Here is a 14,200-nt window from a genome sequence, read left to right on the forward strand (position 1 = left end):
TGCTTTATGTTTGGGATCATTGTCTTGTTGCAAGACAAATCTCCATCCCAGTCTCAGGTCTTTTGTAGACTCCAACAGGATTTCTTCAAACCACCATGGTGGTGGCCAAATCATGATGCTGCCACAACGGTGTTTAACAGTGGCGATGGTGTGCTCAGGGTGATGAGCTGTGTTGCCTTTATGCCAAACATATCATTTGGCATTGTTGCCAAAAGTTCGATTTCGATTTCATCTGACCAGAGCACCTTCTTCCATATGTTTGGTGGGTCTCCCAGGTGGCTTGTTGCAAACTTTAAACAACACTTTTTATGGATATCTTTGATAAATGGCTTTCTTCTTGCCACTCTTCCAGATTTGTGCAGTGTACGACTGATTTTTGTCTTATGGACAGACTGTCCCACCTCAGCTGTAGATCTCTGCAGTTCATCCAGAGTAATCATGGGCCTCTTGGCTGCATCTCGGATCAGTCTTCTCCTTGTTAGAGATGAAGGTTTAGAGGGACGGCTGGGTGTTGGTAGATTTGCAGTGATTTTCAATATGATCGCTTGCACAGTGCTCCTTGGGATGTTTAAAGTTTTGGAAATCATTTTGTATCCAAATCTGGCTTTAAACTTCTCCACAACAGTATCACGGACCTGCCTGTTGTGTTCCTTGGTCTTCATGATGCTCTCTGTGCTTCAAACATAACCCTGAGACTAACACAGAGCAGGTGCATTTATACGGAGACTTGATTACACACAGGTGGATTATATTTATCATCATTAGGCATTTAGGACAACATTGGATCATTCAGAGATCCACAATGAACTTCTGGAGTGAGTTTTCTGCACTGAAAGTAAAGGGACCGAATAATATTGCACTCCCCACTTTTCAGTTTTTGACTTTTCACAAAAATTTAAAATAAGCAATAAATTTCGTTCAACTTCACAATTGTGTTCTACTTGTTGTTGATTCTTCACCAAAAATTTACATTTGGTATCTTTATATTTGAAGCATGATAAAAAGGGAAAAGGTTGAAAAGTTCCAGCAGACCGAATACTTTTGCAAGGCAATGTATATTTTAGCACTCACACAAAGAATTTGGAATGTGGATTTTCTGTATAGCAAAAATGCACTGCTCCAAAAAATAAAGGGAACACTTAAACAACAGAATATAGCTCCAAGTAAATCAAACTTCTGTGAAATCAAACTGTGCACTTAGGAAGCAACACTGTTTGACAATCAATTTCACATGCTGTTGTGCAAATGGAATAGACAACAGATGGAAATTATTGGCAATTATCAAGACACCCTCAATAAAGGAGTAATTCTGGAGGTGGGGACCACAGACCACATCTCAGTACCAATGCTTTCTGGCTGATGCTTTGATCACTTTTGAATGTTGGTTGTGCTTTCACACTCGTGGTAGCATGAGACGGACTCTACAACCCACACAAGTGGCTCAGTTAGTGCAGCTCAACCAGGATGACACATCAATGTGAGCTGTGGCAAGAAGATTTGCTGTGTCTGTCAGCATAGTGTTCAGAAGCTGGAAGCGCTACCAGGAGATAGGCCAGTACACCAGGAAAAGTGGAGGGGGCCGAAGGAGGGCAACAACCCAGCAGAAGGACTGCTACCTCCTTCTTTGTGCAAGAAGGAACAGGAGGAGCACTGCCAGAGCCCTGCAAAATGACCTCCAGCAGGCCACAAATGTGCATGTGTCTGCACAAACAGAAGCCGACTCCATGAGGATTGTCTGCATGCCTGACGTCCACAGATGGGGGTTGTGCTCATAGCCCAACACTGTGCATGACGCTTTGCATTTGCCACAGAACACCAGGATTGGCAAATTTGCCTCTGGCGCCGTGGGCTCTTCACAGATGAAAGCAGGTTCACACTGAGCACACGTGACAGAGTCTGGAGATGCCGTGGAGAGCCATCTGCTGCCTGCGACATCCTTCAGCATGATTGGTTTGGCAGTGGGTCAGTAATGGTATGGGGTGACATTTCTTTGGAGGGCCGCACAGCCCTCCATGTGCTCGCCAGAGGTAGCCTGTCTGCCATTAGGTACTGAGATGAGATCCTCAGACCCCTTGTGAGATCATATGCTGGTGCGGTTGGCCCTGGGTTCCTCCTAATGCAGGACAAAGCCAGACCTCATGTGGCTGGAGTGTGCCAGCAGTTTCTTCAAGTTGAAGGCACTGAAGCTATGGACTGGCCCGCCCGTTCCCCAGACCTGAATCCGATTGAGCACATCTGGGACATCATGTCTCGCTCCATCCACCAACGTCACGTTGCACCACAGACTGTCCAGGAGTTGGTGGATGCTTTAGTCCAGGTCTGGGAGGAGATCCCTCAGGAGACCATCCGCCGCCTCATCAGGAGCATGCCCAGGCATTGTACAATAGGGAGGTCATACAGGCACATGGAGACCACACGCAATACTGAGCATCTTTTCCTTGTCATGAGGCATTTCCACTGAAGTTGGATCAGCCTGTAATTTGATTTTCCACTTTGATTTTGAGTACCATTCCAAATCCAGACCTCCATGGGATATTCATTTTGATTTACATTGATAATTGCTATGTTTTACTGTTCTGAACACATTCCATTATGCAATGAATAAAAATTTGCAAATGGAATATTTAATTCAGAGATATCTAGGATAAGGTATTTTAGTGTTCCCTTTTTTTTCAGCAGTGTATATTGCACAGCTATAGCCTGATGTGTTTGTTGTAAGTAGCTCTTTATAGCATAAGGTAAGTCTACAAATTTCCTAAAGGGAACCTATCAGCAAGTTCACTTTAGTTCTGACTGGCTCTATTTAAGCTGCATCAAAACACTTGCTAATATCTCCAATATTGCTTTATGACCTTTGCACCATAAAATGTTATTGTTTGTACGTAAATCATGCACTTTCTATAAAAACCACAAAATTAGTGTTAAAAAAAAGCTATAGTTTTCTTTGAAGAGCTCACCGTAGGTGCCTGTATTAATAACTGGCCTTTTTGTTTGTTTTTTCTGTAGGGATGAGTAATAGAGTTAATGATTCCTCCTGCACTGTTGATTCTCCATATCTGCTTAAATTGCCTGGTAAGTTTCTATTCATGTGAAATCAAAATTGTGTTAAAGAGGTTTTCCACTGCATCTACATTGATGACCTATCCTTTGGATCTACCCGTCCTCGCAATCTCTGTGCCCCCTTCTATGTCTCCCCGTCTTCTCCTGTCCCCTTGAAGCCCCGTCTCCCCGTGCGTCCCTATCTACTCTGCCCTTGAAGTCCCCTTGTGTCCTCTTGTGCTTGTCTCCCTTGCTCCCTAGTCCCTGTGTGTCCCCTTGTGCCCTTCTCCAATTCCTCCTACTCCCCATGAGTCCCCTTGTGCCTGTCGCCCTTGTCCCCTTGTGCTTGTGTCCCTTGCCTCCATGTGTCCCCTTGAGTCAGTCTCCCTTGCCCACTTGTCCCTGTGTGTCCCCTTGTGTCAGTCTCCCTTGCCCATTAGTCCCCTTGAGCACTTCTCCCCGGCCTCCTAGTCCCCATGTGTCCCCTTGTTACTGTCTTCCTTGCTCCCTGGCCCCTGTCACCCTTTTGCCTGTCTCCCCTAGCCCCCTTGTGTCCTTCTCCCCTGCCCCCTAGTCACTGCTTGTCTGTGTCTTTCTCACTGCCCCTGTATGGAGGAGCTGCATTATACTATGAGCGGGGCTGCATTATTTTCTATGGGGTTACATTATATTGTATGGTGGGGATGCATTATACTTTTGTGGGGTGGCTGCATTATATTCTGTGGAGTGGCCGCATTTTACTCTGTAGAGTGGCTGCATTATACTATATGTGGGCTGCATTATACTGTATCGAGGACTATGGGGAATACATTATACTATATGAAGAACTATGGGGTGCATTATACTATGGGAAGTGAATTGTACGACATGGATGACTATGACAGTGCATTATAGTATATGGAGCACTATGAGGAGTGTATTACACTATATGGAGGACTGAGCAGTGTATTTTAATATATGGAGGACTATGAGGAGTGTATTATACTATATGGAGGACTGAGGAGTGTATTATACTGTATGGACTATGAGGGGTGCATTATACTATATGGAGCACTATGAGCGGTGTATTATACTATATGAAGGACTGAGGAATGTATTATACTATATGGAGGACTGAGGAGTGCATTATACTATATGGAGGACTGAGCAGTGTATTATACTATATGGAGCACTATGAGGAGTGTATTATACTATATGGAGCACTATGATGAGTGTATTTTAATATATGGAGGACTATGAGGAGTGTATTATACTATATTGAGGACTGAGGAGTGAATAATACTATATGGAGGACTATGGGGAGTGTATTATACTATATGGAGGACTATGGGGAGTGTATTATACTATATGGATGACTATGAACTGTACAGTAGATTATAAGTAGGACTATGGGGGTGTGCATTATACTTCTTATATGGATCCCCATGACTTCTATGTAAGCCCCTGATGAGTATAATGGTTTATTTTCTTTTATACATTACATAAAAGCAGTTTGGGGGGCAAATATATACCAGGATGGGGCACAGCATAGTTACGCCACTGAGGTCACACTATACAACTTTGCAATAAAGTGAACCCATAAGAAAAAAATGCACTAAGGGATCCAAACCATAAAACAATCAATTTATTAAAGACATAAATACAAAATCTCATAAATCATAACAACATGCGGGATACCAAGATGGAAAATTCTACAGAATGGAACCACAGGTCAAAGGCAAATTCATGTAATCAATAGTGCCAGCACCCTACCACAAACATAACTAACATATATAGCCACATTTATATTGGTCAGACAAGGTGTATAAGTATACTGATAAATAACATCCAGTGGCCAAAATTGTGAGGGTCAGAAAGGGAAACCATATAATCCAACATAATTACCTTAGACCTGCGTTGCCACTGCCCGTACGCGTGTTTCGGCGCGTGTGCTTTCCTGTGTGTGTGTGTGTTTTCCTGGGTGTATATGTTGTTTTCTCATGTGTGTATGTGTGTTTTCTCTAGTGTGTGAGTGTGCATATGTGCGTGTGTTTTTCCGTCTTTGAGCGTGCATGTGTGTGAGCATGTGAACAGCCCATGATTTCACTTTCAAATATCAAATTTGTAATGTGTATATATATATATATATATATATATATATATATATATATCAGTCCCAGAGTACCCTGAATGGCGGATAGTCATCGGCCCCGGCGTATCCAGCGTAGCAAATAGCGATTGGCCTGGCGTATACCGCGTGGTGAATAGTGGTCGGCTCCTCCGGAACCAGCGTGGTGTATAGTTGTCAGCCCCGGCGTATCCCTTGTGACATAAACGGCATAATTAAAGTGCCCCTGTCAGCAGGATTATGCACAGTAAAGTACAGTGTCAGCTCGGCGCTGTTATACTGATTACAATGATACCTGGTGATGAAATCTGTCTTGTGGTTGTTGTCTGATGTTTATTTTCAGTTTTGTGTTAATGACATGCTCATACTCCGGGGCGGCCTGTGGGGTGTCTTCTTGTGGTGCTCTGATTTGATATTCATAATGCAGACTGCTGATAGGTCACTGCTCCCTCACTGATCTGCCCTCTAGTTTACATAATGAATATTTTATATACGGTAAATAAAAATCCACTGATCGGGGTGGGACATGTTATAGTATGTATGCTGGTGGGATTTGGGTGGCAAGGCTGCTTTTTTGTCTCAGTCCGGCCTTGGACAGAGCGAGCGAGCGGCTGCAGAGCAGAATCCTGCACTGGACTGAGAACTGTGACCCGGGCAGCAGAACACCACTGATAAGACCATCTGTCTCCCTATCTCTCCGTGTGTGTATACACACACACACTCACTCTCACTCTCACTCACTCACTCACTCACTCACACTCTTTATGAGCTTGCGTGCACATATGAATATGTGTGTGTGGTACTGTTCAGACACTGTAGGTTTTGCTGAGGCACATTATGATGGTATTAGTAAAGCATTGTTCGTTGGTTAGTGAGGCAGCAGTGTCCTGTTCTGTTGAGAAACTGTGTGGTGGACAAGGTGTTAAGGAGGTACTCTATGGTTGTGTTATGGAGGTAATGTATGGTGCTGTAATTGAGGTATTATATGGTGGTGTTATGGACTGTATGGTGCTGTTATGGAGGTAGTGCATAGTACTGTTATGGAGGGACTGTTTGGTGTTTTGAAGGTACTGTATGGTGGTGTTATGAAGGCACTGTATGGTGGTGTTACGGAGGTATTCTATGGTGGAGTTATAGAGGTTTTGTATGGTGCCGTTATGGAGGTACAGCGGACAGCAGGAATGGTGAGCACTGCAGTGATCCACATATGAGCTGAAGATTACATGGCCTGACAAGGGGAGAGGAGGGAAGGGAGTACTGGGCAAAGTGTGTTACTGCTAGCGCAGATACAAGGACTGTGGTGTGTCATTAACCCCTTCATGACCTTGGGATTTTCTGTTTTTTCCGTGTTCGTTTTTCGCTCCCCTCCTTCCCAGAGCCATAACTTTTTTATTTTTCCGTCAATTTGGCCATGTGAGGGATTATTTTTTGTGGGACGAGTTGTACTTTTGAACAACATCATTGGTTTTACCATGTCGTGTACTAGAAAACGGGAAAAAAAATTCCAAGTGCAGTGAAATTGCAAAAAAAGTGCAGTCCCGCACTTGTTTTTTGTTTGGCTTTTTTTCTAGGTTCACTAAATGCTAAGGGTATGTGCACACGTCAGGATTTCTTGCAGAAATTTTCCTGACAAAATCCGGACATTTCTGCCAGAAATCCGCGTGCGTTTTTACCGCGATTTTACCGTGATTTTGACGCGTTTTTTATGCGTTTTTGGTGCGTTTTTTGTGCGTTTTTTCCCAAATGCATAGAATTGCAGGAAAAATGCAGAAAATCCGCAAAAATAATGAACACGCGCGGAAAAAAACGCATCCATGTGCACAAAACATGCAGAATGCATTCTAAATGATAGAATGCATATTGTATGCGTTTTTAATGAGTTTTTATAGCGTTTTTAGCGCGAAAAAACCTGAACGTGTGCACATGGCCTTTAACTAACCTGCCATTATGATTCTCCAGGTCAGTACGAGTTCAAAGACAACAAACATGACTAGGTTATTTTTTATTTAAGTGGTGAAAAAAAATTCCAAACTTTGCTAAGTAGTGTCTCCATTTTTCATGATCTGGGGTCTGTTGAGGGCTTATTTTTTGCGTTTCGAGCTGGCATTTTTAATGATACCATTTTGGTGCAGATACATTCTTTTGATCGCCCGTTATTGCATTTTCATGCAATGTCGCGGCGACCAAAAAAACGTATTTCTGGCATTTCAAATTTTTTTCTCGCTACGCTGTTTAGCGATCAGGTTAATGCTTTTTTTTATTGATAGATCGGGTGATTCTGAACGCGGCAATACCAAATATGTGTAAGTTTGATTTTTTTTTATTGATTTATTTTGACTGGGGCGAAAGGGGGGTGATTTAAACTTTTATATTTTTTTTATTTTTTTCACATTTTTTTTTTACTTTTTTTAAACTTTTGCAATGCTTCAATAGCCTGGGAGGCTAGAAGCAGGCACAGCACGATCACCTCTGCTACATAGCAGCGATCTGCTGTTCGCTGCTATGTAGCAGAATTGCAGGTGTGCTGTGAGCGCCGACCACAGGGTGGCGCTCACAGCTGCTGGGGATCAGTAACCATAGAGGTCTCAAGGGCCTCTATGGTTACAATGTACAAGCATCGCCAACCTCTGATCATGTGACGGGGGTCGGCGATGCGATCATTTCCGGAAGCGGTAGTTAAATGCCGCTGTCTGCGTTTGACAGCGGCATTTAACTAGTTAATAGGTGCGGGCAGATCACGATTCTGCCCACGCCTATTACGGGCACATGTCAGCTGTTCAAAACAGCTGACATGTCCCGGCTTTGATGCGGGCTCACCGCCGGAGCCCGGATCAAAGCGTGGCTTCTGACCTCGGATGTACTATCCCGTCCGAGGTCAGAAAGGGGTTAAACAGTGGGGCTGTGCATATGTGTGTCATTATACAGTGGGGCTGTGCATGTGTGTGTGTCATTCTATGTGACTGCAGACTTGTGAATCCTCACATTGCTTGCAGTGCTGTGGTTATTCGGCGGGTTTGTGACTGCAAGTTTGTGATTTGCATACATGTGGTCACATGCCGACTAGACTTGCATGGCCTAATGCAACTGTATTGAACAAAGCCAGAAGTACTCTAGTCGGAATGTGGCTTGGAACATATAGATCACATACTTGCGGTCACAAGACCACCTGTTCCTGATGTCGGCACCAGAGAATCTTCACAGCGCACAGTGCGCACGATATGAGGATTCACACATAGTGACTGTAGACATGTAGCATAAAATCTGAGAACCCCTTTAAGGATGGACCGCTACTAATGGGCCACTGCTGTGTGCTTGCCCCCCAGGCTAAAATTTGCCAGCCAGCCCCTGCTTGTGAGTGGACCAATCCGGACTCGCTTGAGGACCTGAGCACCTGACTGCCAACCACCAATGATTGGTCGTCTCACTGGCATGCTCAGAAGGGCAAATCCTGGACTTAGTCCCAGGAACATCTGCTCACCACAGTCTAATTCTGGTTGCTATAGCTGAACCTGAAGAGGCAGCAGCAACCAAGCGCACAGCTTGAGTCTGAGCAAGATGCTAAGACCGACGTCTCTGCTAAGCCGAGACCGAATGGGAGACCGCAGGAGAAGACATGACTTTGCATTCCTCTTGTGCAGCAGGAGAATCCCGACGCCTAACACGCTAACCCGTAACTACACTGCCATAACCTTTACCAATGCTGACCTGCCACTGCCACTGACTGTCCCTATTCTTGTCCCTAACATATACAGTCATAAACACATGTACATCAGTTCACATCAAGACATTGTCAGCTATAATAAACACATAACATGTACCCGGCTTTATTAGGTAGGTACCAGCAGGAATGCAGGGCCCAAACCAGCCGCCTGCAAATCCCTATACATATTGATGAGCTATCCTAAGGATAATCCAAGAAAATGAAAAAACAGTAGTGCACTCACCGGTCTCTTGTGCGATAGTCCTTTATTCAGAACATGGGCAGGCACACTTGGGGAGAACTTGGACAAAAGACGACAGCCGTTTCGCGCTGCCGCGCTTCTACGGGTCGTGGCAGCGTGAAACGGCCGTCGTCTTTTGTCCACATTCTCCCCAAATGTGCCTGCACATGTTCTGAATAAAGGACTATCGCACAAGAGACTGGTGAGTGCACTACTGTTTTTTCTTTTTCTTGGATTAGCATACTCGTCTTTTTAAATGCACCCAGCGTCTATAAATGGCAAATATGGCACAGCAGCGGCATTCAGCAGCACTTTGTATCTGAGGAAGTGGTGATACATAGGCACAACAGTGCTGTGGACGCTATCTATTTTCTACAGTTATCCTAAGGATAAGTCATCAATGTAAAAGTAGTGGACAACCCCTTTAAGTATTATACAAGATGCAGCTAAAAGCAAGACTTATGAGATTGATAATACTGTATTTATACACTTGTCATCCAATTATTGTGCAAATATTCTCTTCAGAGAGGAAGATGACTTAAACTTTAGTGCCAAATATTGGATTGCAATCCTAAAAATCAATATTGATCATTTAAAGGGAATCTGTCACCAGGTTTTTGCTACCCTGAGAGCAGCATGATGTAGGCTCAGTGACCCTGATTCCATCAATGTGTCACCTAGTTTACTGGGTGCAGCAGTTGTGATAAAATCCCTGAATGCTGAAGCCTGTATATTCCTGCTCACACAACTGATTGGCAGATTTCTATATACACTGTATATTGACAGAAAGCTGCTGATCAGTGATGGGGCTGGGTTATAAAGAGCAGGTTGACTAGGTGGCACGAGACAACTAGTCCTTTAGTGATAAACTTCTGCTGATAAAACAGATATTATTCAAGCAACACAAAGCCCAATAAGTGATATATCCCTGGAACCATGGTCTCAATTTCTATATAATGCTTTTTTTCAGATAATATAACAAAAACTTTCTGACAGATGCCATTTAAACAGTATCTATAATGCACTGGTTGCTAAAATCCAGCTGAGTTAGTTGAGTGTGACTTTGTTGAAACTTTGAAACTTTGTATTTGTAAGATATCACATTTAAATTGTAATACAACAGTTAATTTGTTGGATATATAACATGTAAGACCTTAAATTAAAGGGCATGTCCTAAAGTCTGAATATGACGTAATTATGAGTATCAATTTGCAATATTATCAACTTCCTAGAGAACAGTCAATGTAATACATTGATGTGTATCCATGTGACCAGTGCCAGGCTGACGTTTCATGCTTTTTATGATCAATGGACATGCAGAACATTTCATCAGTAAGGTGTAATGGTCTATTTCTGGATTACAAATAGAATTTGGTGTCAAGTGAGACTTAAAAATGATCTCCCAATGGGGTTTTGAGGGACTGCTGTATTATGCGCCCAAGTTCACTGACATTTGTTTGTTTTCCAGTGCTGAAACCACAGCTCAGGTACTTTAAGAGACCCACTTATTGTACCACAACTCGCCTGCCAAGCTTCCACAAGAAAGCAGATGAAAATGTGGCAAAATTCAGACCAGTCGACCAAAGAGGAAGAATGAAGAAAATCCAACATATTTCTCATAATTGGAACAAAAAATTATAAACGATAGTTCAAATCCATATTGGTTTAGTTAATATTATGGACTTGCTTTCCTCAGCAATAGAATTTCAGAACAAAAAATAAAATGCTGGAATTTGCAACATAACACTCCAACTATAGCAGTCTAATATGCAGCATTTCTAAAGAACGCTCAGCATATATTCATTAATGGCAGTGTAAAATGTTGGAATCCCTTATTAGCCCGGTTCACTATGTAATTTCGCCGGAATTTTCTGGAGAGTTTCAAATATGTACATTTTTGGAAAGGCTATGGTATAAGCAATAAGAAAAACAATGTTTCCATTTGCCCCGAGTCCTAAGTGGCCGCCATCTTGGATTTTACAAAATGGCTGATTTACATCGATTTTTGTTAATATCTCAGCTTGTAAGTAACGTAAAACTTAAATTTTGACAGCTAAACATACATTTTGAGTACTAAGAAATGCAGTGGTATCCAAATAAATACTCTATATACGACTACAAATTGTATCGGTTTATATTTGAACAAATTTTCGAACTCGAAAAGCAGAGAGTTAATGTTTTTAACTTTTGAACAACCAGAGTGTCTTTACATATCGCCACCATCACTGTCATCATCAGTTTCATATTTGGTCTGAGTGTCCTCGTCATTCATACACTCGCTGTCACACTGACAAAGATCGGTACAGGATAAGTTATTTTTTCGGCACGAACACCTTGAAGAAGAACAGTCATGTTTGCATTGACAACTAATCATCTCGATTATTGCTTTTGGAGCTGGAAGAACATCTGTCATGGTTGGTTTCAACTGTCCATCCAACCCTTTGTGATAGCCATTCTTCTCGGGATCCAGCTGAGAATCCTGCAAAGCAATGTTAGCTTGTCCCCACACTCTGGCTTGGATATGGACTCTGAGGACATGTTGTTTTAGAGCTCCGAGTGTAGGAGGTAACCTGTCACTTTCTGCCATATGCTTGCAAAATAGATGCCATCGCAGTTCGGGAATATTCTTAATAAAAATGCCTTTTGGAGAGTAAGCAAAACATACGAAGGTAGCAAGAGTTGACAACATAGTTTTGCTCACTTCTTTTTCAGTCGAAAGCTTTTGATTTGAATTCATACATGATGTTCTGACTCATAGTGAGTGCTGCTCGGTCAACAATTTTGGTCCTTCTTTGAGTTTCAAGGCTGTCAATCGGCCCTGTTATGATCCAATGGATAGCGGAATATAATTCTGCTGGAACGTCGTTTATGTCACTAGTGACCGTTATGGTGTTTTTATCATTGACTTCCGTTGTAAAATTAGCAATGCTTTTCCTAATTAACTGTGCTGCTTTGTAGATTGTCTGCATGTTGTCTGCATCATCACTACGACATTCCATTGCAGAATTAACCATGATTTCCTCACAGGCTTCGGGTGAATAAAGAACTGCTGATTCCCTTCTGTTTTTTGAAAGACAGGATTTCAGATGTGGCAAGGCATTCATTATAATTTCTTTGAGCCACTTTCTAGTGAATGTAGGTTTGTGATTTTCCACGCCTTCTATACCAAGCATATTCAAATAAGTGGTTTCGATATCTTGTATAGATAGATATGATTGGTTCTGTGTTTGAATATCCACTAGGTTTATCAACTCTAGCAGACTTGCACGTTGTAATAAGGGTTCTTTGTGGTCTGTTCTGTTGGTACTACGTTCTCGTTGTCCATGAAAAACATGCTTTGTCCAACAGCTTTTGTGGTACCGGACGTCAATAGAATGTGCATCCCCTGGTGCAATGCATGTGTTCAGTCTTGTTTTCAGTGTTAAATTATCTGATGTTTCAATAGCTTGTTTCAACGATTTCCCTGCGTTGACTGTCCTCACATTATAAAGCTTCTCATTCTCATCGTTCTGACAAAAGAAACATTTTTCCTTATCCAGTGGCCATGTATGTGACCTCGTGAATGGTGATGAAGAGTCAGATGTTAATGAACCTGATTCGTCCATTTCAGCACGTCCTCTTTTTAATCCTCGTTTCTTGGTAATGTGGCTACCAGTAGCTAATGCATGTGCATAACGGTCCCGGGCTCGTTGTATTTGGTCGTTGTTAATTGCATTTGTGTAACAACTTCGATGGTAGACTGCCTGATGTGTAGCGATTGTGTCTTTCCTGTTGCTAATCCGTCGATGGATATCAACATAGTTGCCATCTTGTAAACTTGCCCTCTCTGCTACTATGTCCAAAACGCGCTGGTAAGACTGTATCCGAGGATTTTGCACCAACTTCTCATTGCCATTGGAAGACTGACAGAGCATACATAGTGTTAGGAGTCGAGTTTCCTCTGCTGCACAGGGGGAATCTCGATCCGTCTCCGCTGCGGTCTCCCATTCCCCTCCAGCCGCAGTGGAGTCTGCTCAGCAGGGACGTCGATCCCAGCGTCTCGCTCAGTCTGACTCTGTGAGAAGAGTTATTGCTGCTTCTCCAGCTTCTGCCTTTGAAGCCTATTCTGGTCAGCAGCGAGCGGACTTCTCTGGGACTAAGTCCTTATCTGCACACACTGAGCATGCCCAGGGCAAGATCTCCCGTTGGAGATCGAGGGTCATGTGCTCAGGCTCTGCGGCACATTCCATTGGTCCTCTTGGCAGGTCCTAGAAGGGCAAAAGTTCTGTAGCCATTTCCTGTGCTGCAGCTATATAAACTGCGCATGACCGCACGGCCATGCGCTAGTATTGTCTTACAATTGATATGTGTGTATGTGTGAGTGCAAGTCGTTCTTGGTTACCCCTTCCCTATTGAATGTCTGTTCGCGGAAGGTGTACGGTTGCTATCTAGCGCCCGACTTAGCCTACTACACTAAACACACATCACAGCGTCCTGTAGCTGTGCCTGCCAGTACGGCGCCGTGCGCCTGCCTTGCGCTTTCCATACCCAAGTCTGGGTGGTTAGTGGCGTCCGTTAGTGCGGCATCGCTCGCGCACTTGTGCGCTTATATTTCTGAAGGTTCTCTACACACCCAGTTGCGGTGTTGTGCCAGCAAGGGCCTAATCGGGCTTCAATCCCTTCTGGGGTTAAGTCCGCTGGCCACTTGCTCGCTCTCTAGTGCGGTATTGCGGTCCTGTGAATTAACAGGATCGCTTTCCTCACGCTGGGTGAGGTTTAACCCACGCGTGTTTACTTTTGTGTACCGCTATAGAGTCTGCAAATTGCTAGCAGCAGGTTCTCACCTGCACGGTGGACCCCGGACTGCGAACGCATCTTCGTCACCTGTCTTGGTGCGTTCCGCCAGTCCTAACATAATACTAGCGCCAGGGTCTGGCTAGTAAATGGCAGACGGTCAGCGTCTACAGCAGTACATCCAGCAGCTGGAGGGTAGGTTGGCGGCTCTCGAGCGCACAACCTCAGCTGTGGACGTTACTGCTGTCGCTGTTCAGGCTGCAAGTGCAGCTGCAGCCAGTTTGTCCGCTGCCACCCCTGCTCCGACCTTATCCCGTCTCCCGCTTCCAGACAAGTTTGC

General features: G+C 43.6%; 1 protein-coding gene across 2 annotated transcripts in view; it reads left to right on the forward strand.

The window, feature by feature from the left end:
* The window catches only part of PDE1C (phosphodiesterase 1C), a 1,560,705-nt gene extending 1,549,502 nt beyond the window's left edge, over positions 1-11,203 (forward strand). Inside the window, exons 18-19 of one of the 2 annotated variants that reach the window (XM_069730300.1) lie at positions 3,020-3,072; positions 10,556-10,820. In XM_069730300.1, the coding sequence (XP_069586401.1) occupies positions 3,020-3,072; positions 10,556-10,728 (226 nt within the window). In that variant the 3' untranslated portion in view covers positions 10,729-10,820. Of the gene's footprint in view, positions 1-3,006; positions 3,073-10,555 lie in introns of both variants that reach the window. The other variant, XM_069730301.1, reaches the window with a different exon arrangement.
* Positions 11,204-14,200: the final 2,997 nt, after the last annotated feature.

The sequence above is a fragment of the Ranitomeya imitator genome, chromosome 6, assembly GCF_032444005.1.
Source record: "Ranitomeya imitator isolate aRanImi1 chromosome 6, aRanImi1.pri, whole genome shotgun sequence".
In the NCBI taxonomy this organism is placed as follows: Eukaryota; Metazoa; Chordata; class Amphibia; order Anura; family Dendrobatidae; genus Ranitomeya; species Ranitomeya imitator.